Here is a 20877-nt window from a genome sequence, read left to right on the forward strand (position 1 = left end):
GACGTGTGTATGGGTAAAGTTGTTTTCCCCTTGAAATTTTAAAAACTCTAATAGCACTAATATTATTTTGAATAGGCTTTTAACAGAAGAAATGTAAAACTTACATTTGAATGTAAATAGAACAAGAGAAAAATATCGAAATCCTTGGGCGAGGTATGCTGGAATATCAGATATATTTCACACTAGTATCTGTTCATTTTCAGATGTTGTGGCGTATGTAGAAGTGTGGTCAGCCAGTGGAACAGAAAATTATTCAAAGACATTTACAAATCAACTTGCGGACATGGGGGCAAAGGTAGGAAATTCATTTTACTAGTGCCGCATCTGACAGCCCTCTGAAACATACGGAGATCTACTTGCATTTTCTTATTTTGAGAGTTTTGACTTAGAACACGAAGGACAAAGAAGACAGTGGGCAAATGGCAGGAGGAGGAAGAAAGCCATGGTATGAAGAATTGAGAACAGTTGGGCTTGTACGTGATGGGAGAGGAGAGCTTGAGGATAAAAATATTGGTCCTGCCATTGGCTGCCTGATGCTGTTGGTGAAAGTGCGGGATACAGGAAAAGGAACTGCTCTTTAACGGAAACGTTGTGGATTTGGGGTATACTGGAAGTATCTGATAGACATTTGGATGTACAGATCCGGAGCTTGAGATTTTCAGGGCTAGAGATAGTGGTTTAGGCGTCAAGGCCTTAAGGGTCAGGTGAAGCCACTGGTGTGGTGACGACCCAGGTGGTTAGCATGAAAAGTGCTGCAGATGGAGCCTGTTTAGTATTTCAAGGGCTGGCGGTGGGAGCCGTGGAACCAGGCGGAGAAGGATGCCAGGAGAATCCAGAAGACAAGCCTGGAAGTTGGAGGAGGGACGGGCTTCAGGGATGGAATTTTAAAACACTATAGAATCTTAAGAAAAGTTACGATTGGGAAGTATTCAGGCTTGAGAACTGTTAAGGTCAGTGTTGGGCGTATCGCAGTTTTCAGGGAACTGGGTGAAGCGGGTGGAAATTAGCCCGGGAATCATGGAGACCCGAGGAATGGAGATGGTGAAGGCAGACGCTCTCTGAGTGAGTTCAGCTGTGAACAGAGTTTATTTGTGTGTGTGTGTGTGGACGTTGGGATTTGGGGGAGGGTGGCTGATAGGCTGGCGAAGGGGGAGATTAATATGGTAGCAGGGCAGGGATTAGGGTGAAGCAAGGACATCAGGGAAACTGCAAGGCGGCATTCACCGTCAGGCAGAGCGTGTGTGCTCCCGAATTTCCTTTGACTCACCCTGGTCCCTGCCCTGACGAGACTGGATGTAAAGGCCAAGAGCAGATTAGGGTGGAGGACAGCCAGAATGCAGGGCGGGGCTTGCTTGTGAACCTGAGAAGACACCTTTTTTCTGACACTGGAAGGTAGGAATCCGGGAGAGTTTCCACCTGATGATACCGACTGCAGACTTGGGCTACATGTGTTATTGTGGCTGAGAAAAAAAGCCGTGGAACACAGGAATTGGCAAAATGGCTTTTGAGCGTAGTATTAAGGTCTTAGATCTCTTGAATCTTTTTTTTTCGCCTTTATTTAGAAAATTTTCAAATAGAAAAATTGAAAGAATAGTGCAGTGAACATAGATCCAGCAATTAACATCTTTACATACTTGCTTTGACTCTTGTCTTTCTAAACAGTATATTTATATGTGTATTTTTTCCTCAGCTATTTGGAAGTAGGTTGCAGGTAGCATAATTTGCCCCTAAGTACATTTCGTCTGCATCTTTAAGAGCAAGGACACTTCTGTGTGATGGAAGACTGTTGTCACATCTGAGAAAACTATCAGTGATTTCCTAGCATTTTTCTGCAGTGGTTGAATCAGTTTATCATTCTGCCAGCATATAAAAGCTCCGCTGCTGTATCTGCTTGGTTAGGTCTGTCTTTACCTTCAGTCATCCCGGTGCATTTCTGGGCATAGCATGCTGGTTTAAATTTGCATTTTCCTGCACATCTTCACATATTTACTTTGAAAACCCTGTTCAAGTCTCCAGCTCATATTTCCATTGGGTTTTTCTTTTTCTTCTTGATTTGTAAGCATTCTCTGTATTTCTCCGTTGACCCTTTTGTCAGCCATATGAATTGCAATATTTTCTGTCACTCTGTGGCTTGCCTTTTCACCTTCTTAACGGTGTCTTGATGATAATTGTAAAGTAGTTTATTCTCTGTGGTGAGCTTTTGTGTGTGTATCTTGTTTTAAAAAATTTGTTTCTCCACCGAGGTTATGAGGATTTTTCTCCTCTGTTATTTTCCAGAAGCTTTATCATTTTGCCTTTCACATTTAGATTTAAATTTTTGCGTATGGTGTGAAGTAGTTTTCATTTTTTTCCCATTTTCATTTTGACCATGTGGGTGGTCATTCATCTCAACACTATTGATTGAAAAGACTGTCCTTTAGCCAGGCTACACAGTAACACCTTTGTCATCAGTCAGGTAACCATGTTTCTGTGTCCATATAGTCTGTTCTCACGACAAACCACCCTGTCTTAATTACTCTTTATCATAACTCTTAATAAGTCTTCCCCTTGTTCTTCAAGGTGTCCTGGCTATTCTTAGCCTTTTGCCTTTCCAAATACATTTTAGAGTCAGTTTATCCGTTTACAACATAAAGCTTTTTTGGGATTTTGATTGGTATTGGATTGATAACAACAGACTAGTACGGAGAGAACTGACATTTTTATAAAATGGAATCTTCTAACCCATGAACATGATGTATGCCTTTGTTGATTTGGGTTTCTTTTTTTTCAGTAATGTTTTATAATTTTCTCCGGTTGTTTTTGATGCTGTCATAAATGGTATCTTTTGAATTCTTTTTTCTAACTGCCACTGTTATATAGAAATAGTTCATTTTTTCATAATCACCTTGTGTCCAGAAAACGGTAAGTTTTCTCAGTGAGTTTCTCACAAACTCATTTATGAATTCTGTGGCGTTTTGGGGGTGTTAACAGTGTGCACAATTGAACCTTACGTGCAAAGGACTGTTTTATTTTTGTTCTTTCTAATCCTAACACTTTTTATTTCCTTTTCTTACCATCCTGCACTGGCTGGGGCCAGTTGAATAGAATGGAGATACCAGGCATCCTCATCTGGATCCTCTTCTCAATGGAAAGCTTTTAGCATTTCCCATCATGCAGTTTTGTACCAACTTTCAGATCCTAATTTACTATGAATTTTCCTCATGAATAAACTTTTTAACTTTAATGCGTTTTTGGCATATATTGAGGTGGTTGTGATTTTTCTCTTTTACTTTGTTAATGTAGTAAATAATAATGATTGACTTTTTGTTGTTAACCAACTTTGCAGTCCTGGAATAAACTCAAGTGGTAGGAATGTATTATCCTTTTTATACTTTGATACTCTTTGCTAATTATTTTGTTGCTTATTTTTTTGCAAATGCAGTGTCACAGGAGTGACACTGGCTTGTACTTAAGAAACTGTGCAAATAGTATAACAGTACTTTAACTTTCGTTTTCTGCATTTTGTCTGCAGGTTTCAAAAACTTTCAACAAACAAGTAACTCACGTTGTGTTCAAAGACGGGTACCAGAGCACCTGGGCCAAAGCGCAGAAGAGAGGGGTGAAGCTCGTCTCAGTGCTCTGGGTTGAAAAGTAAGTCGTTTCTTTTGTTTTTTTACCCTTAAGTTATTTAGTATTGGTAGAGTGTGGAGGTATTTTGCATGAATCACAGAACCAGATAAAGTTTGATTGCCATCTTTTCTCTGCCTCTTACTAGGGTCTTTTAACATCCTCAGTTTCCTGAGTCGCAAGATGGGTGTGGTATAACTCCTAGCCTGCCCAGAGGCCCTGAGAACGGGGTATGTGTGGTGTATTCAGGAAAAAATAAGGAAGCAGATTGTGTTAGTCTGCTAGGGCAGCTGTAACAGAATACCACAGACTGCAGACTTAAACAGCAGAAATTTATTTCTCACCGTTCTGGAGGCTAGGAGTCCAAGATGAAGGTGTCCACAGGGTTGGTTTCTTATGAGGCCTCCCCTTGGCTTGCTGATGGCCATCTTATTTCTGTGTCTTCACCTGGTTTGCGTGTTTCTTTGCCCTCATCTCTTCTTATAAGGACACGAGTCCCACTGGGTTAGGGCCCACCCCAGTGACTCATTTAACCTTCACTGTCTCTTTAAAGGCCCCATTTCCAACTACAGTCACGTCCTATGGTACTGGGGGGTTAGGACTTCATGTGAACTTGAGGGACACAATTGAGCCCATACAGGAGTGGTCAAGAGGAAGCTTAGGAGGAGGTTGAGGTCAGAGGTAGTGGGGTTTCAGATGATATAAATCGAGTTCCCTGAAATCCAGATGTAAAGGAGGCATACTGCTGCTTTTCTAGAAAACTAGAGTGAGTTTACATGAAAGCAGTGATGTAAAATATAAGGAAGGCATAGACTTTGGCTGTTGATGTGTGAAGCTGCTCCAGAAGAATAAAGGCTATTAATTTAAAAAACTTTAACAGTAAGGCATGGCCATTGATTCCGTTTCTTTATCTTCTGTGGCCTGGGCAGTTTTGAAAACTCCAGCCTCACCCTTTTGTTTAAAATGAGATGTTCTTCATTTTGGATGTGACCTGTGCCCCGTGTTTAGACCCAGGTTATGGTTTCCCACCCAGAAGGCTCCATGAGTGAGGTGTGCCTACCCAGAGACCTGCAGTGTTCATCCGCATCTTAATTTTGGTCACCTGGCAAGGTGTTTGCTGCTTTTTCCACTGTGTAATGGCTGTTGTTTCCCTTGAGACTGATAAGCTACCTGTGGGAAGGCAATTTAAGATCATGCAGACATTCTGCTCCCCCTGCCCCCCAGGTGTAGCGTCGGTGATGACTCTTGCCTGAACCAACCTTAACTCTGAATCTTACAAGATGACTCTTTTCCAAGTTCAGCACTTCCTCCTGTTTCCCCCGGCTGTGCCCAGCTGTGTACCATAGTAAAGAGCGTGCTCTTCTCCCACACTGATTGGTTAACCGATTAGTGTCAACTGCCGGGTTCCTGTAGTCTTCAGTGGCTTGTAGTTCATTCCTGTCTGTTTGGTGCTCAGATGGTTCAGATTTGGGTAGAGGGAGCCCCTTCAGCTGATTCTTGTGTCACTGTGACGTGTCCCATCTGACACCTTGTACCTGCTCTACCCCAGCCTTGGCGCCAGCCATTTCTGCAAAGACCGTGATTCCTTTGAGTGGGGAATAGTATCAGAGACTAAGATGTGGTGCTGGTGGGCTCGCGGCCAGGGAGTATCACGGCTTCTTGGCCTTTCGAGCAAAGGCGGGAAATATATTTGTTCCTTTCTTCCCTTTTCCTTCCCTACTTTGGATTATTTGATCTGTTAGTTTTTGAACTAAAACTCTTTCCATTCTCTTTTTTATTTTTAGTGATTGCTTTAGGGATTACAAAATGGATCCTTAACTTCTGAGTCTACTTAGATTTAATATTGTACCACTTCATATAAAATATAGAAACCTGGTAATTCTGCCCTGCCATCCTTTGTGTCACTGTTGTCATATGTATCACATCTATATGCATTACAAGCTCACAGGACAGTGTTGTCACTGTGCTTTCAGCAGTTGTCTGTATTTTAAGTAAACTAAGAGAAAAAATTCTCTCGTATTTATCTGTGTATTTATGCTTGCTCTTCATTTCTGAGGATCTGAGTGTCCTCTGGTCTTATTTCCTTTCAGTGTGAATTATGTTTGGTATTTCTTCTTTTTTTTAATTAAGATAAAGTCCACATACCATAAAACTCACCCTTTGAGTGTATAGTTCAGTGGTTTTTAATATATTCTGTTCACAAAGATTTGTAGCAGTTACCACTGCCTAGTTCAGGAACATTTGTGTCACTCCAAAATAAGCTCCATAGCCATTAGCAGTCACTCCCCACTGTCCCCTGAGCCCCACCCCCTGGCAACCACTAATCTGTGCTTTGTCTCTCTGAATTTGCTTGTTCTGGACATTTCATGTAAGTGTAATCGTACGATATGTGGCTTTTTATGTTCAGCTTCTTTCACTTGGCATATGTTTTAGAGGTTCATTCGTATTGTAGCCTGTGTCAGTACTTTATTCCTTTGAGTGGCTGCATTATAAGGATGGACCATGTTTTGCTTATCTTCAGCAGGTGGACCTTTGGGTTATTTGCACTTTTTAGCTATTGAGAGCAATGCTGCTATGAACATTTGTGTACACGTTTTTGTGTGAATATATACTTTCAATCCTCTTGGGTATAGATGCACCTAGGAATGAAATTGATGAGTCGCATGGACACTGCTTGTTTAGCTTTTTGAGGAGCTGCCAGACTACTTTTTGGATCGGATGCATCATTTTACATTCCCACCAGTAACGTATGAGGGTTTTTATCCCTCTTTCATGTTTACAGGTGTTGTCGTGAATGTGAAGTGGTATCTCACTGTAGTTTTGAATTGTATTTCCTTAATGAGCAGAGATGTTGAGCCGCTTCTCGTGGTTTTACTGGCTTTTTGTATATCTGGAGAAATGTCTATTCAAATACTTCGTCCATCTTTTTTAAATTGGGTTATTTTTCTTGTTGAGTTGTAAGAGCTCTTTATCCTGGATATAATACCCTTATCAGATACAATATTTACAAACATTTTCTCCCTTTCTGTGGGTTATTTTTTCACTTTCTTGTTGATATCCTTTGAAGCACAGAAGTTTTAAAATTTTTCTTAAGTCCATTGTGTCTATTTTTTTCTTTTGTTGCTTGTGTTTTAAATGTCACAGCCTAGAAATCATTGCCTAATCCCAGGATGTAAAGATGTACACCTATGCTTTCTTCTCAGTTTTATAGTTTTATCCTTACATTTAGGTCTGCAGTTATACTTGAGTTAATTTTTGCACATGGTGTGAGGTAAGGCTTCACCTTCACTGTTTTGCATGTGGTTGTTCAGTTTTCCCAGCACTGTTTGTTGAATAGACTGTTCTTTCCCCATTCAGTTGTCTTGGTACCCTTGCTGAAAATTAATTGACCATAGATACATGGGTTTATATCTGGATTCTCAATTCTGTTTCATTGATCTGTGTGTATCTTTAGGCCAGCACCACAGTCTTGATTCCTGTAGCTTTACCGTAAGCTTTGAAGTTGGGAAGTGTGACTCCTCCAATTTTGATTTTTCAAGATTGGTTGCCTCTTCCAATTCCCTTGCATTTCTGTATGAATTTTAGGATTAGCTTCAACTTCAGGGAGAAGCAAAGGGCAACTAATATTTGATAAAGATTGCATTGAGTCTTTAATTAGGTAGGTATTGCCATCTTAACAGTATTTAATCTTGCAATCCATGGCCATTGGATGTGTTTTCATTTTTTTGGCTGTCTAATATCTTTCAGTGATGCCTTGTAGTTTTCAGGGTGCAAACCTTACACCTCTTAGGTTAAATTTATTCATTTTTTTTTCTTTTTGATGCTATTATAAATGGAATTGTTTCACTGTTTAGTTGTTAAAATATAGACATGTAACTGACTTTTGTATGTTGATCTTGTATTCTGCAAGTTTTCTGAACTTGTTTATTAGCTCAAAATGTTTTTGTGATTTCCTTGGGATTTTCTGTATACAGTGTTGTGTAATCTGTATATAGAGATAGCTTTACTTCTTCCTTTCCAATCTGGATGCTGTGTATTTCCTTTTCTTTTCTAATTGCCCTGACCCTAATCTCCAGCACGATGTTGGATAGAAGTGGTGAGAGTAACCATCCTTGTCTTGCTCCCAGTCTTCGGAGAAAAGCTTTCTGTGTTTCTTTATTAAGTGAGATGTTAACTTTGGATTTTTTTTTTTTATAGATGCCCTTTGTCAGGTTGAGGAAGTTTCCTTCTATTCTTAGTTTTTTTTGGTTTGTTTCGGTTTGTTTGTTTATCATTAAAGATGTTGGATTTTGTCAAATTCTTTTTCTGCAATTATTGAAATATTCATGTGGGGTTTTTTTCATTCATTCCATTAATGTGGTGTATTAGATTGATTGATTTTATATGGTGAACCAATCTTGCATTCCTTGGATAAATCCTGCTTGGTTATGTTGTATACATTTGTTTTTAATTGCTGGATCAATTTGCTAGTACTTTTATTTTTGCATCTGTATTCATAAGGGATATTGGTCAGTACTTGTGATGACTTTTTCTGGTTTTGGTGTCAGGCAGTATTGGCATCATAGAATGAGTTGGGATGTGTTCTTCTGTCTTGAAGTTTGTAAGAATTGATGTTAATTCTTCAAGCATTTGGTAGAACTTCAGTGAAGCCATCAGGGCCTGGGCTTGTTTTTGTGGGAAGGTTATTGATTACTAATTCAATCTCTTGTTATAGGTTTATTCACATTTTCTATTTCTTGAGTCAGTTTGAGTAGTTTGTGTCTTTCTAGGATGTGTTCACTTCATCTAGGTTGTCTAATTTGTTGGCATGTACTCGTTTGTAGTATTCTGTAATAATCCTTTTTATTTTGATAAGGTCAGTAGTGACCTTAAAAAAAAGACCAAAGTCATTCTTGATTTTAGTAATCACTTCTTTTTGTCTTGATCAGTCTAAGCTAAAGGCTTGTCAATTTCACTGATCATGTCAAAGAACCAACTTTTGGTTTGTTGATGTTTCTCCATTGTTTTTCTGTACGTTTTTAATTTCCACTATAATTATTATTTCCTTCTTTCTGCTTGTTTTGGGTTCAGTTTGCTCTTAGTTCTTTAGGTAGAGCATTAGATTATTCATTTGAAATCTTTAGTCTTTTTTTAATATGTGTTTATAGTTATAAATTTCCTTCGAAGCACTGCTCTAGCTGCATCTCTTGAAATTTGATATATTATATTTTTGTTTTCAATTATTTCACAGTATTTACCATTTTTTCTTGTGATTTCTTCTTTGACCCATTCGTTATTTTGTAGCTTCTTGTTTAATTTCTACATATTTGTGAGCCTTCCAAAGTTCATTCTGTTTTTGGTATCTAATTTCATTCTGTTATGGGTAGAAAACATATTTTATATTATTTCAGTTCTTTTTTTTAAAGTAGTTGAGACTTGTTTTTATGCCCTAACATTTGATCTGGCCCAGAGAATGTCGTATGTGTACTTGATAAGAATGTGTATTCATTCTGTTGTTGTGGATGGAATGTTCCATATATAGATGTCTGTTAGATCTAGTTGGTTTATACTGTTTTCTAAGTTTCTTGTTTGTTTCTTGATCTGTTTAGTGCTATTTTTTTTAAAAGTATATTTATTTATTTATTTATTTTTGGCTTCATTAGGTCTTCGTTGCTGCACGCGGGCTTTCTCTAAGTTTCTTGTTTGTTTCTTGATCTGTTTAGTTCTATTTTTTTAAATTTATTTATTTATTTATTTTTGGCTTCATTAGGTCTTCGTTGCTGCACGTGGCCTTTCTCTAGTTGCAGCGAGCGGGGGCTACTCTTCATTGCGGTGCACAGGCTTCTCATTGTGGTGGCTTCTCTTGTTGCAGAGCATGGGCTCTTGGCGCGTGGGCTTCAGTAGTTGTGGCTCGTGGGCTCTAGAGCGCAGGCTCAGTAGTTGTGACGCACGGGCTTAGTTGCTCCGCGCCTGTGTGATCTTCCCTGACCAGGGCTCAGGCCCGTGTCCCCTGCCTTGGCAGGCGGATTCTTAACCACTGCGCCACCAGGGAAGTCCCGTTTCTATCCGTTACTAATTGGGGTATTGAAGTCTCCAAATGTTAATGTTAAATTGTTTATTTCTCCCTTCAGTTCTGGCAGTCTAGCATTTCTTTTAATCAGATGACAGTAGATTTCCATGGTTTTCTCCATCTGAAAATGTCCTTATTCCATCATCATTTAGTGAATAGTATTCTCAATGGATATAGAATTCCAGGGTGACAGTTGTTTTTGGTTTTTTTTTTCCCCAACTGCTTAAAGGTGTTTTCCCAGAGTCTTCTGTCCTCTGGTAGCTCATGAGAAGCCTGTGGTCTTTTAAATAATTTCTGCGTTGTAAGTAATGTGTCCTTTATCTCTGGCATCTTTCAAGTTTTTCTCCTTATCTTTGGTTTTCAGAAGTTTCAGTGTCTAAGTGTGGTGCTTTTTAACTTACTCTGTTAAGATGTTGCTAGGTTTTTTAATGTATGAGGTTATACATTTTTTTTCTAAAAACATGATTAGTTTGGGCCGTTGTTTCTTCAAATATCTTTCCTGCCTGTTTTTCTGGTACTACTCTAGCTGCATATCAGGAATTGGCCAAGTTTTTCTGTAAAGGGGCAGATAGTAAATATTTTAGGTTTTATGGGCCGCATAGTCTTTATTCAGCTGCTCCCTGCAGGCCCTGGTGTGGAAAGAACCCTGGAGAAGAACAAACAAATGGGTGTGGCTGTGTTGCAGTAAAACTTTATTATAAAACGTTGTGGTGGGCCGGGTGCCCTGCAGGCCATGGTTTGCCAGTCCCTCCTGTGTGATAAAGTTTTTGACATTTTCCCACTTGTCCCTAATGCCCTGGTTTTTGTTTATTGTTTTTCAGTCATCTTTTTTCTCTCCAAGTTGATCTTTCTTCAATTTCATTGACTCTTTTTTCCATCAATTCCATTCTGTTATTAAGTCCATTAATTAAATGTATTTCAGATATTTTTCAGTTCTGACATTTCCACTTGGTTCTTTTTTGTGTTTATATGTTTTGTTTTTCAGCTGAGATTTCCTGTCTTTGCTTTCTCTGTCTTTCATTAAAAGCGTATCTTCCATTCCCTGGTGGAGGATAGTTATAGCCATTCCTTGTCTGGTCGTTTCAGCATCTTGAGGTTGGTGGCTGTTGATTGTTTTTTCCTTGAGAATGTGTCACATTTTCCTGACTCTTCCGTAAAACAACTTTGGGTTGTATTTTGGGCATTGTAAATGTTATATAGAGTCTGGTTTCTCTTCTGTTACGCCAAAGGGTATTGACTTTGTTTTAGCAAAAGCAGTTGAATTGTTTAGCTGTAACCTGTGCACTGTCATTTTACAGCCTGTGCTGGGCATTGCGTGGATTTGTTCCGTTCAAGCCTTAGCTGCAGGCGTATTTGTTTGCCCCATGGACACTAGATCAGGGGTCAGCCAGGGACTTGGACTTCATGCTCAGAATCTGAGGTGCCCCTTCTCTGGTTTTTTGCTTCCTGGATCCTTGCATCATTTCCTGGTGGCCTTAGCTGCCCGGGCTCTTTATCCCCAGTTCCTTTGGCCAAGACAGCAGCTGCCCATCACTACCACTGCCATAGAAACTGTCATGTTTTACTTCAGGGTAAAGCCCCAGAAACTGTGGTAAAGCCCCAGATTTTTTGTTTTGCTTCCTTTCAAAATTTGCTTGTTTTTGTTTTTCCCTAGCCTCCAAAGTCTTCTGGTAGTTGGAGGGTTTTTTTGGTATTTCCAGAATGTGTGGCTTATAGTTTATGGTGTATTTATTTGTGGGAGATTTGGTTTGTTAGGAATAAATACAGTGGAACTTAGTATGTTCTTTTTGAAGCATCTGGTGCCAGTCTAATTTTTTTCTCCTTGTAAATTATTCTTTCTGCTTGGGGGCTGTAAGGATTTGTTTTTTTTCTTTTAAAGTTTAATGGTCTTTTCTTACTGTGTCTCTAATTGATCCAGTTGATCATTCTAATTCTAGATTGGCCTTTTCAAGAGATTCAGGTCTTTATTTCTGAAAATTTTTCTTGGATGATTTAAGTATTACTCTGTTCCATTGCTTTGCTTTTCTTCTTCAAGGGCTTAAATTATATGTATGTTGGTCCTCCTTTACCTGCTTTTTATTTCAACCATTTTGACTCTGCTTCCTTCTCCTCCTGCTTCACCCTGTTTTGGCCTCAGCTCCTTCATATGTGTCCCATTTCAGGGTCACCTTCCCTGAAGTGCTCTCTGTGTCCTCCCATCTATAGTAGAGCCCCCTTTGTTACTCTCTTTTGTGCTGGTATAACTTATTCGTTCATTTGTGTGTCTGTCTACCTACCAGATCATGCATTTTGGTCTTTCCATTATGAAGTAAACTGTACGCACGACCTCCGTGTTTGTCGTCTTCTGTAGTTGTGTTTCCACTAAGCACCTAACACATAGTAGGTGCTCAGGAAGTATTTGTCCCAACAACTGATGAACAGAGGAGATATCAGAGCTACAAGTAAAAGGTTGTATGGATACGTGGGTACAGAAAAATAGACCTTTACTGAAAGCTTGAAGTTAATGGAGAAGCTTGGGCGAACATGTAACCTGACAGCTGGGCACTCCTGTCCTGAAGTGAGGCCTCCAGCCAGTCCTGACATGGGACCTCTCACCAACAGTTTTTCTCCTGCTATCCTGTTCCTTTGCTGGTCTGTTCCCTAATTTCCTTCCTCTTTACCCCCTTTCTCATCTCTGCCACTGCTTAGCTCAAGGGGCTCGTAGAAACTACAAAATAACTGTAACTGTACCCGAAGGCAATCTCCTAAGGTCTCTTTAAAAGTGAATTTAATCACATTTTTAATACAAATTCATTTCTTTCTTGTTTATTATTAGTTTGTTGTAACACAATCAGATTTTAACTATTATATATAATTAATTACTGATTTTTAGATTTCCTTCTGCTATCTTGAAAACAAACTTTCTTTTGAATTAAATATATTTAAATGTGTGCTATTTTTAAAGTGAAAAATCCCTACTTAATCTACCTTATGCCTTATCTTCCAGCACTCCCCTCAGTTGGGGGAAACCTACCATTGAGAATTTGGAGTATATAGTTTCAGATTGTTTTTTACTGAGCATATAAAAAATGTGTAATCGTGCATGTATACACTCACATTTATATATATACATCCAAGTAAATAAGTAGGTTTTTTTTTTTTCATGGAATGCACATATGCTTTTTTAGTTAACAGTATCAGAGAGAACATTTTTCCATGTTTTTACGTAGAGGTGTATCTTGATTTTTAAAACACATATTGGTCTTTTGTAATAGATACCCAGTAATTTATGTAACCTATCTCCTATTAATGAGTATGAAGTTTTCCATTTCTTTCTTCTTTTTCTTTCCAATCAGAAATAGAGCAACATTGAACCTTTGTGTACATTACTTTCTTGCAGAGGTATAAGTCTTTCCATAGGTTTAAATTCCAAAAATGGACTTTTGGGTTCAGACGGCTTACATAGTTAAGCTTTTGATAGATGCTGTCAAGTTACATTCTGGAAAGAATGTGCCAAGTTCCTTTCTTTCTAGCAGTGTGAGTTATCAGACTTTTTAATCTTTCCTACTTGGCAGGTGAAATGATAAAGTTGATTTCATTTGCATTGCCTTGATTTTTAGTGAGCTTGAACTTCCTTTGACAGAACTTGGAGGTAACAGCCAAGGTGACCTTTATTTTTTGTGTCATGTATCCGTTCTTCTTTCGTTAACTGCCTGTGCAGACTATTGCTCGTGTTTTCCACTGAGGATGTGAACTTTCATGAAATACGTAAGGTCACTAGGTGTCACTAGAATCCCGTTTTGTTGGGTTATTTCTGGGTGTGTTCTTTCTAAGAGCAGACAGCTGTAACTGCAGTTGATAAAATTCTGATGTTTCCTTTGGACACACATTTCCATATTGAAGGGAGAAGAAATAAAGGTGAAAGGCATGAAGGTCAGCTTGACCATCACCTCTAAGTTCAGTTGGAGAAGGTTGTTGAAGTTACATTTTTTAAACAGTCACAGAGAAACAGATAACTGGGGACACAGTTCTCAGGCGACATCCCTACGTGTTTGAGAGTCCGCCCCTCACACCTGCCTTTAGTGCTTCCTACACACAAGCATGTTTCCTTGCACAACCACAACGCGGCCGTCCACGCTGATCTCACCGGCTGTTCCAGTCACACACCTGACAGCCGTCGACTCCACCCCAGAAGCCCACGTTGTGTCTGGTTGTTGCATCTCCCCGTCTTTCTCCCCGTGGAGCCCTTCCTTGGCCTGTCTTCGGCTTTCCTGCCTTTGATGCTGTTGAAGGCTACGAATGGGACTGAGTCGGGGAGTGTCCGGTGTTTCCTGGTGAGATGATCCACGTTCTGTGTCTTGCAGGGATGACCTGGGACTGGTGCTGGGTGTTTCCTCTCTGTGATGGTGGTGCCTTCCAGGCCGCTCCAGTGGGGTGAATATGCCCCCTTGGCAATTAGTCAGTGTGGCTTTTGACGGAGGGACTTTCACACTCTGTAAATAACTCTCCCTCATCACACTGTGTGTGTCTGTACTTGATCCAGTGGGTTATAATCCATTACTATCATTGTTCCTTTTAAGGTTTGAATTGTCCTCCATTGGCCAGTGGTAGCCCGTTCAAGTTGACTTTTGTCATTGTCATTATTTTATCATTTCTCCATCCTTCCCTGAACACTTCTTTTCTCTTCTGGCACAATTCAGTCCAGGCTCAGCTTGTACTTTCTCTCTCCCGGCCCTGCATGCAGCCTTTTCTCCAAGGAGCCCTGGTTCCTTTTAGTGGAAAAATAGTACTTGAGTCCAAAGTCTGGGTGGTAGGCATGCTCGTTGCCAAGGGGTGCTGGCCCCACGCCTTCTTGGGGGCAGAGTTGGTGAGATGCACCTGTATCTGGGCCACACATTTGTTTCTGCAGCCATCCACGTATAGCGAGTCAGTGAGTTCCCACGGATACCTGCGATTCCAGCCCAAAGACGCCTTTCCCGCCAGCTCATGACATGGCACTGCGAAGCGGTTTTGCTGTTTGACACATGCGGGGGAAAGGCCACTTGAGCACGAGACACGTGCTCTGCTGTCCTGGGTGCCCCCTGGTCTGCGCCGCATTTGACGCAGCACTTGGCAGGCGGAGAAGGCAGTCGTGCCCACCCCACTCGACAGGGGTCTGCACTTCAGCCCTGGCCAGGATGCTTTGCTTTAAAGCCTTATTTCACTGTTGACAGAAGTATTTGTGATAGACCAAGGCACGTGTACTGGGATTTGACAAATTAAGGCGGGTCATCACACCAGTCACATAAATTGTCCCTACTTTGTGCCAGGGGTTTTTATTTCCCCAGCATGTTCTCTGATACGGTTCAGGATGGAGGTGATCGGCCTTTTACCGGCAAATCCGAAGGCCCCGGGGTGGGCGTCCGGGGGCTCCTGGCGGAGGGGCCGCGGGGGTCAGCGTGGCCTGGGCAGTCGGGGCTGCGCGTGGAGAGCAGCGGGCCTTCGGGAACCGAGGCCTCAAGGCAGTCCTCAGGAGGAACCTAGCGGGGTTGGGGCTGGGAAAGTTTCTAGCCGCAAGCTCTCCCCGTCCGTCTGGTTCCTGTTCAGAAGGCGTTCATGTCTCCCCGGCATGCACACGCTCTCATTTGAAGATCGGTGAGCAGCGGTGGGCATAGTGACGTGCCCCCTCCTGGGAGAGGACCGGGACCTGGCCGGGCGGGCGCAGCGGGGCGGGCCGGGGGCCGAGCTGCTGCTGCAGTGCGCGTCGCGCAGGCGCCCCAGGGACGCGCACCTGGACCCTTCGCTAGCTCCTGGGCGCCGCCGGCGCTGCTCCGTGCTCTGCTCCAGCGTTTCCCCTCCAGTGCCCCTCCCTCGAATCCAGGTCTTAAACTTCTTTTCTCCCCTTACGGCCTTGTCAAATCCTGCCTCTCCTCTGATCGCTTTTCAGCAAGCAGCCTGGAGCGCGGATCCAGGCCACGGGCTCTGGCGCCCACCGGGCCGGCTGCTCCCCGCGTGCGCCGTCGGCGGTCGGTGCTCTGCCCGCAGCGCTGCTCCCCGAACTTCTGTGACCCCTCGCCTTCTCCCCTGCGCCGCTGGTAGGGGTGGGGACGAGACCTGAACCCTCTGTCAGGACTGTGTGCTTGGAGCCTGGCGCCCCCTCAAAGTTGCCATCCCCGTAGTCCCGGTGTTTCGTCTCCCCTTAGCGCCCTGCCCTTCTGCTGGGCCTTAAGACCCTTGTGCTGAATGACTTACTGACCGGGCTTGAGGTGGCTGGTCCTGAGGGTGGGACGGGCGTCGGGGTCCCGAGCAGGCAGGGCGGGCAGTGCCGCAGGTCCCACCGCTCGGCCCCGGATCCCAGGCAGGACTTCCCAGGGCAGGGCCCACGTGCTGGGCTGAGCCCAGGGCTCTGAGAGTGGCAGCCAGAAAACAGAGGCGGAAGGCTCGTCCTGCTTTTAGGGGCATCTCTTGAAACTCTTCTCTTCTTAACCACTAGATGGGGGGATGATGTCATCACTGTACATTTCTGAAGAAAAGCAGAAATGCAGCTGGTGAGCTTTTTCTGTTTATTCAGTAGATTTTGATTGAGTGCCTGATAAACGTGGTTTCGAGGTAGAGGCTTCAATATTTTCCTCTGCGTGTGGGCGCACGTTACGTTTGTATCGTGGAAGGACCGACGTTCAACCGAGTGGGTTCAGGGAGTATGTCCACGCCAGGCTCCATCCTCCCCCATGGGGGCGGGTGGTCGGGAGTCTGGGGTCAGGCACACCTCCAGCCCGATGGGGCGAGCCTTTCCAGGTTACTGACTAGTAGAGGAGACCGGTGGTTCTGTAAACTCGGGCAGATGGTCTTGTGTGAGCCTCAGTTTCCTCGGTCGTTCAGTGGGGGGAAAGGCACTGCTTCCCCACCAGGCTGGAGTGAGGCTTCTCGGGAGCTGACTGAGCCTCATGACGCTGCCGGTTGTAACTTTCCCGTCGTCTCGGTGATGATGGGATGATCCCAGGTCTTCCCATCCGAGTCTTCTATCCGGGTGCTTCCAGCCACCCCTTTTTGGCTACTTTGTTGCTTATAACAGTGGAAAATGGGTGACATTTCTCCCGAGCGGGGGGAGCTGGTAAACACTGCTTGAGGCAGAAATTGGTAAAATCAAAGGGGTTTTTTTTTAAAAAGAGGCATCCTTAAGAAACCTCTCTCCTGGTCTTCTCCATCCTTGCTGCCCGTTTCTCATCTCTTTTCATTAGATCCATAATTCTGCCCAGCTCTTAATTGTAGGCTTCCTACAGGCTTCGGTGATTAGTTGGTTTTTTAAAAATCAACTTTATAAAAATGATTTTCATGAGATGAAATATTTCCATTTTAAGTATATAGTTCACTGAACTTTGACAAAGGTACATACCCATGCTACCACCATCACAGTCAAAACACTGAGCATTTTCATCACCCCAGGGGTTCCTTTGTGTCCCTTTGTTGTCGGCTTCCCCCCTGCCCGCCGCCCCCGCCAGCACACTCCCCATCACCTGGTCCGTCAGTATTGATCAGCTTTGCCTGTTCCAGCGTCTCCTGTAAGCGCACTCATCCGGCATGTGTTAGGTTGTGCCTGGCTTCTTTCGTTTAATGTGATGTTTTTGAGATTTATCCATGTTGAGATTTATCCATGATTTATCCATCGTCCCCCCGTCAATAATTTCATTTCTTTTATAGCAGAATAGTATTCTAGTGCATGGATATACCAGTTTGTTTACCCATTCACCTGTTAATGGACGTTTGGGTAGTTTTCAATGTTTGGTTGTTACCAGTAAAGTTCCATGAACAGTCGTGTGTGTGACCTTGTATATCTTCATGCTCCTGGGTCGTTACCCACACTGTTTTCCAAGGCGGTTGTGTCACTTTACGTTCCTACGATCAGGGCACGAGTCTTCACCAGCACTTGCAGTTTGTCAGTCTTTAATTTTAGCTTTTCTAGTGGCTGTGTAGTGGTATTCATGTGGTTTTTTATTTTTTGTAGCAGTTTTTTGGGATAAAATTCAGCCAGTGTACAGTTGAGTGGTTTTTAATATAGTCACAGAGCTGTGCAGCTACGACCACAATCAGCTGAAAGCATTCTCATCACCTCAGAACAAAACCTTTGCATCACTGATCCCTCTATGCTGCCCAGCCCAGAGTAGCCCTGGTCTACTTTCTGTCGCCGTGGATTTGCCTGTTCTGATGTTTCATGTAAACAGAATCATACAGTATGTGAGCTTTGGGCCTGGCTTTTGTCTCATGACCTAATGTTTTCAAGATGCATCCACACTGTAGCCTGTGTCAGAGTTTCATTGCTTATGATCGAATAGTATTCCGTTGTACGGCTGTCTCACATATATCCATATTGTATACGATATGCAAATATTTTCTTCTATTCTGTGGGTTGTCTTTACACTTCCTTTACAGTTTCCTTTGAAGCAAAAAGATTTTAATTTTGATGAAGTCCAGTTGATTTATTTTTGTTTGTTTCTTGTGCTTTGGTGTCATTTAAGAAACTATTACCAGGTCCAAGATCACAAAGATTTACTATCTCTTTTCGAAGAATTGTATAGTTTCGGCTCTTACATTGAGGGTTTTGTCCATCTTGAGTTAGTTTTGTGTACGGTGTGAGGTCAGGGTCTCATGTCTTCTCTCTCGTGTGGTTGTCCCACAGTTGTCCCAGCCCCATTTGTTGAAAAGACTTCCGTCGTTCTTTCCCCAGGGACTTGTCTTGACTCTCTTGTCAAGAATCAGTCAACCATAAATGTGAGGACCTCATCTGGTTTTGATTATATTTTCCTGATGTCGAGTGCTGAGCATAAGATAATGTGCTTAGTGAATCTTCGTGTATTGTCTTTGGTTTAAATCCTTTGCCCATTTTTTTTAAATTAGTTTTTGTCTTCTTAATATTGAGTTGTATGTGATTTTTGTATACATTGTACATACTAATTTCTTTGGTCAGATTCACATATTGTAATTATTTTCTCTCAGTCTGAGACTTTTGTTTTCTTTATTGTGTCTTTCAAACTACACAAATGTTCTGTTTTGTTGAAGTCCAGTTTTTCGTTTTCTTCTTTTGTGCTTTATGTTTAACATCCTCTCTGAATATCTTTGCCTGCTTCAGAAGCATGAATTTTTTCGGGCATTTTCTTTTAGGAGCTTTAGGTTTCGCTTTTGCGTTTAGTTCTGTGATCTGTTTTGAGCTTTTTTTTTTTTTCTTGTTCTTTTTCTTTTTGGTGTTTGTGTACACGTATGGTGTAAGATAAAGAGCTCAGCAGTGTTTGTCTTTCTACAAATTACTCATTATTCAGAAAATACTTTTGAGTGCTTACTCTCTGCCAGACGTTGGGGTTACAGCTCTAACTAGACGGGCATATTTACTGCCTCCCCGGAACATACTTTTAATGAGGAAGACAAGTTTTGTAAGTGCTAGAAAGGTTTTTTAAGGCCCTGGAGGGCACAGGAGGCCCCCTGGAGTGGGTTGCCCTGCTTGGGCAGAGTGCTTTTTGGGGGGCCGGGGGGCTTTTGGAGTCAGTGGGGAGCTTTGAGCTGAGGCAAAAAAGACAGCAAAGGAGCTAGTCTTTCCCTGAACTGGGGGACTGTGTCCTGGGAGCAGAAGGTCCAGCCCGAGGCAGGACAATGCCGGAGGGTCAGTGGCTGTAGTCTAGTGAGAAAAGGAAGCTTTGGGACAGAGACCTGCTCCTTCAGGACCTGGGTGAGGGATTAGAATTTTACCCACATCTGTCTTTATCCTAGTACATCCCCTAAGCGTCAGAGCTACGTAAGGGGTTGCCTGCTAGATGGATTTGCTTGGATGAGTCATCTGGGTTTAAATACGTCCAGAACTGAACTCATTCCTAACCGCTTCTAAACTCCATCTTCCGTCTTGGTCTGTGGTGCCGTTGTCCTGCCTTTGAGTCAGGATGCTTCGTTTCCCATTGCTGTCCTGTTAGGAAGGGAGAGCTGGGTCCCACACACACCGCAGAGAGGAAAACCAGCTCGTCTTACGAGGCTTACAGCAAGAACACTAGTCCCTTTTGATCCCCAGCTCCTGTTCTCTGGAGGCATCACCTTTCCACTCCTGCAGCTCTTTCTAGAGCTCTGACTTACCTCTGGATTCCTCATTACTGTGGCTCCACTGCTGTCCTGATGTTCATTTTGATGTTGTCTAATGACTTTTTGGTGTGGAGGTGAGGCTAGCTTTCCAACTAGCTGCCTTTGGGGGACACACCTCGATGTCCCCACGTACATGCATTTACCGCGTGCACATACTCTCCACCACCCCTCCGTGATTCTTAATCCTCTCATTATTCCAGTGTACGCATTCAATTAAATCAGTAGTTTTATTGACGTTATTATGACTGTGAAAGTGGTTTTTAGCTGAATCTGAAGATGCACCACAAATACATTTTGTTTCCTGCACGTCTTTGTCCCACCGGAGCTGGGCCTGGTGTCCTTAGTCCAGTGTGTCTTCGGTCCACGGTGTCTGAGGACAGAACCCATCACCTCTGCTCTGCTGGAGGAGCGAGTGGGGTGCAGCAGTTAGGAGTAGAGCTGCTGCTCTTCAGACCCACCCTGGCCTCCCTTGAGGTGTGAGGAGAGGAATCCGGACCCTTCTGGTAGACCCACTGCCCCAGCTGCAAGGCTGGGGTTTCCTGTTTGTTCTTCAATCCCCCAGATTCTCTCTTACCTGCTCTTTACTTCTGTTGGTTTGTGTCCTTCTGTTTTCCTTTACTGTCATTTGATTGGGGTTTGGTGGGGGGAGGAGAGAGACATGTGCTCAGCCCATCAGCTCTAACCAGAGGCCAGGCGTGCGCTGTTCTTACTCCTAAGCGTTGCTCGGTTACGGGTCCCCAGCCCAGCCCCACAGCCTTGCTGAAATCTTTGGCATCTCCTACCCCACTAGCCCTGGCTGGTCTTGGTGTCCCTGTCCTGGAACTTGTCCCTCAGAGGGACCTGTCCAGGGCCCCTGACACCTTCTCAGGCCCTGGAGCCCTCAGGACGAGGGTGTCATCTTTGTCACTGGTCTCCTGACTCCTGTTCATTCACTTCACTCACGCCGAATGCTGGATGTTTTCCCGAAATTATCACCCTCTTCACTTCGCTGTGCTTTTGTCTCTGCTCTTCCTCCAGACAGAAGACCTGCGTCCTCCCAAGTCTGCATCCTCATCTGGTTCAGTCTGGTGGTGGCCTCTGACCTGCAGCCTTTCCTGACCCTGTCGTGTCACTTGTGCCGTCTGGCTTCTGCTCCACCTTGCTGTTCT

At 43.1% G+C, this 20877-nt stretch overlaps 1 protein-coding gene across 5 annotated transcripts in view; it reads left to right on the forward strand.

Moving 5' to 3' along the window:
• MCPH1 (microcephalin 1) overlaps positions 1-20877 on the forward strand; it is a 236894-nt gene that overhangs the window by 1272 nt on the left and 214745 nt on the right. For 4 of the 5 annotated variants that reach the window (XM_067721971.1, XM_067721969.1, XM_067721970.1 and 1 more), the window contains exons 2-3: positions 204-295; positions 3512-3630. In XM_067721971.1, coding sequence (XP_067578072.1) covers positions 204-295; positions 3512-3630 — 211 coding nt within the window. The remainder of the gene's footprint in view (positions 1-203; positions 296-3511; positions 3631-20877) is intronic. The other variant, XM_067721973.1, reaches the window with a different exon arrangement.

The sequence above is a fragment of the Pseudorca crassidens genome, chromosome 21, assembly GCF_039906515.1.
Source record: "Pseudorca crassidens isolate mPseCra1 chromosome 21, mPseCra1.hap1, whole genome shotgun sequence".
Lineage (NCBI taxonomy): Eukaryota > Metazoa > Chordata > Mammalia > Artiodactyla > Delphinidae > Pseudorca > Pseudorca crassidens.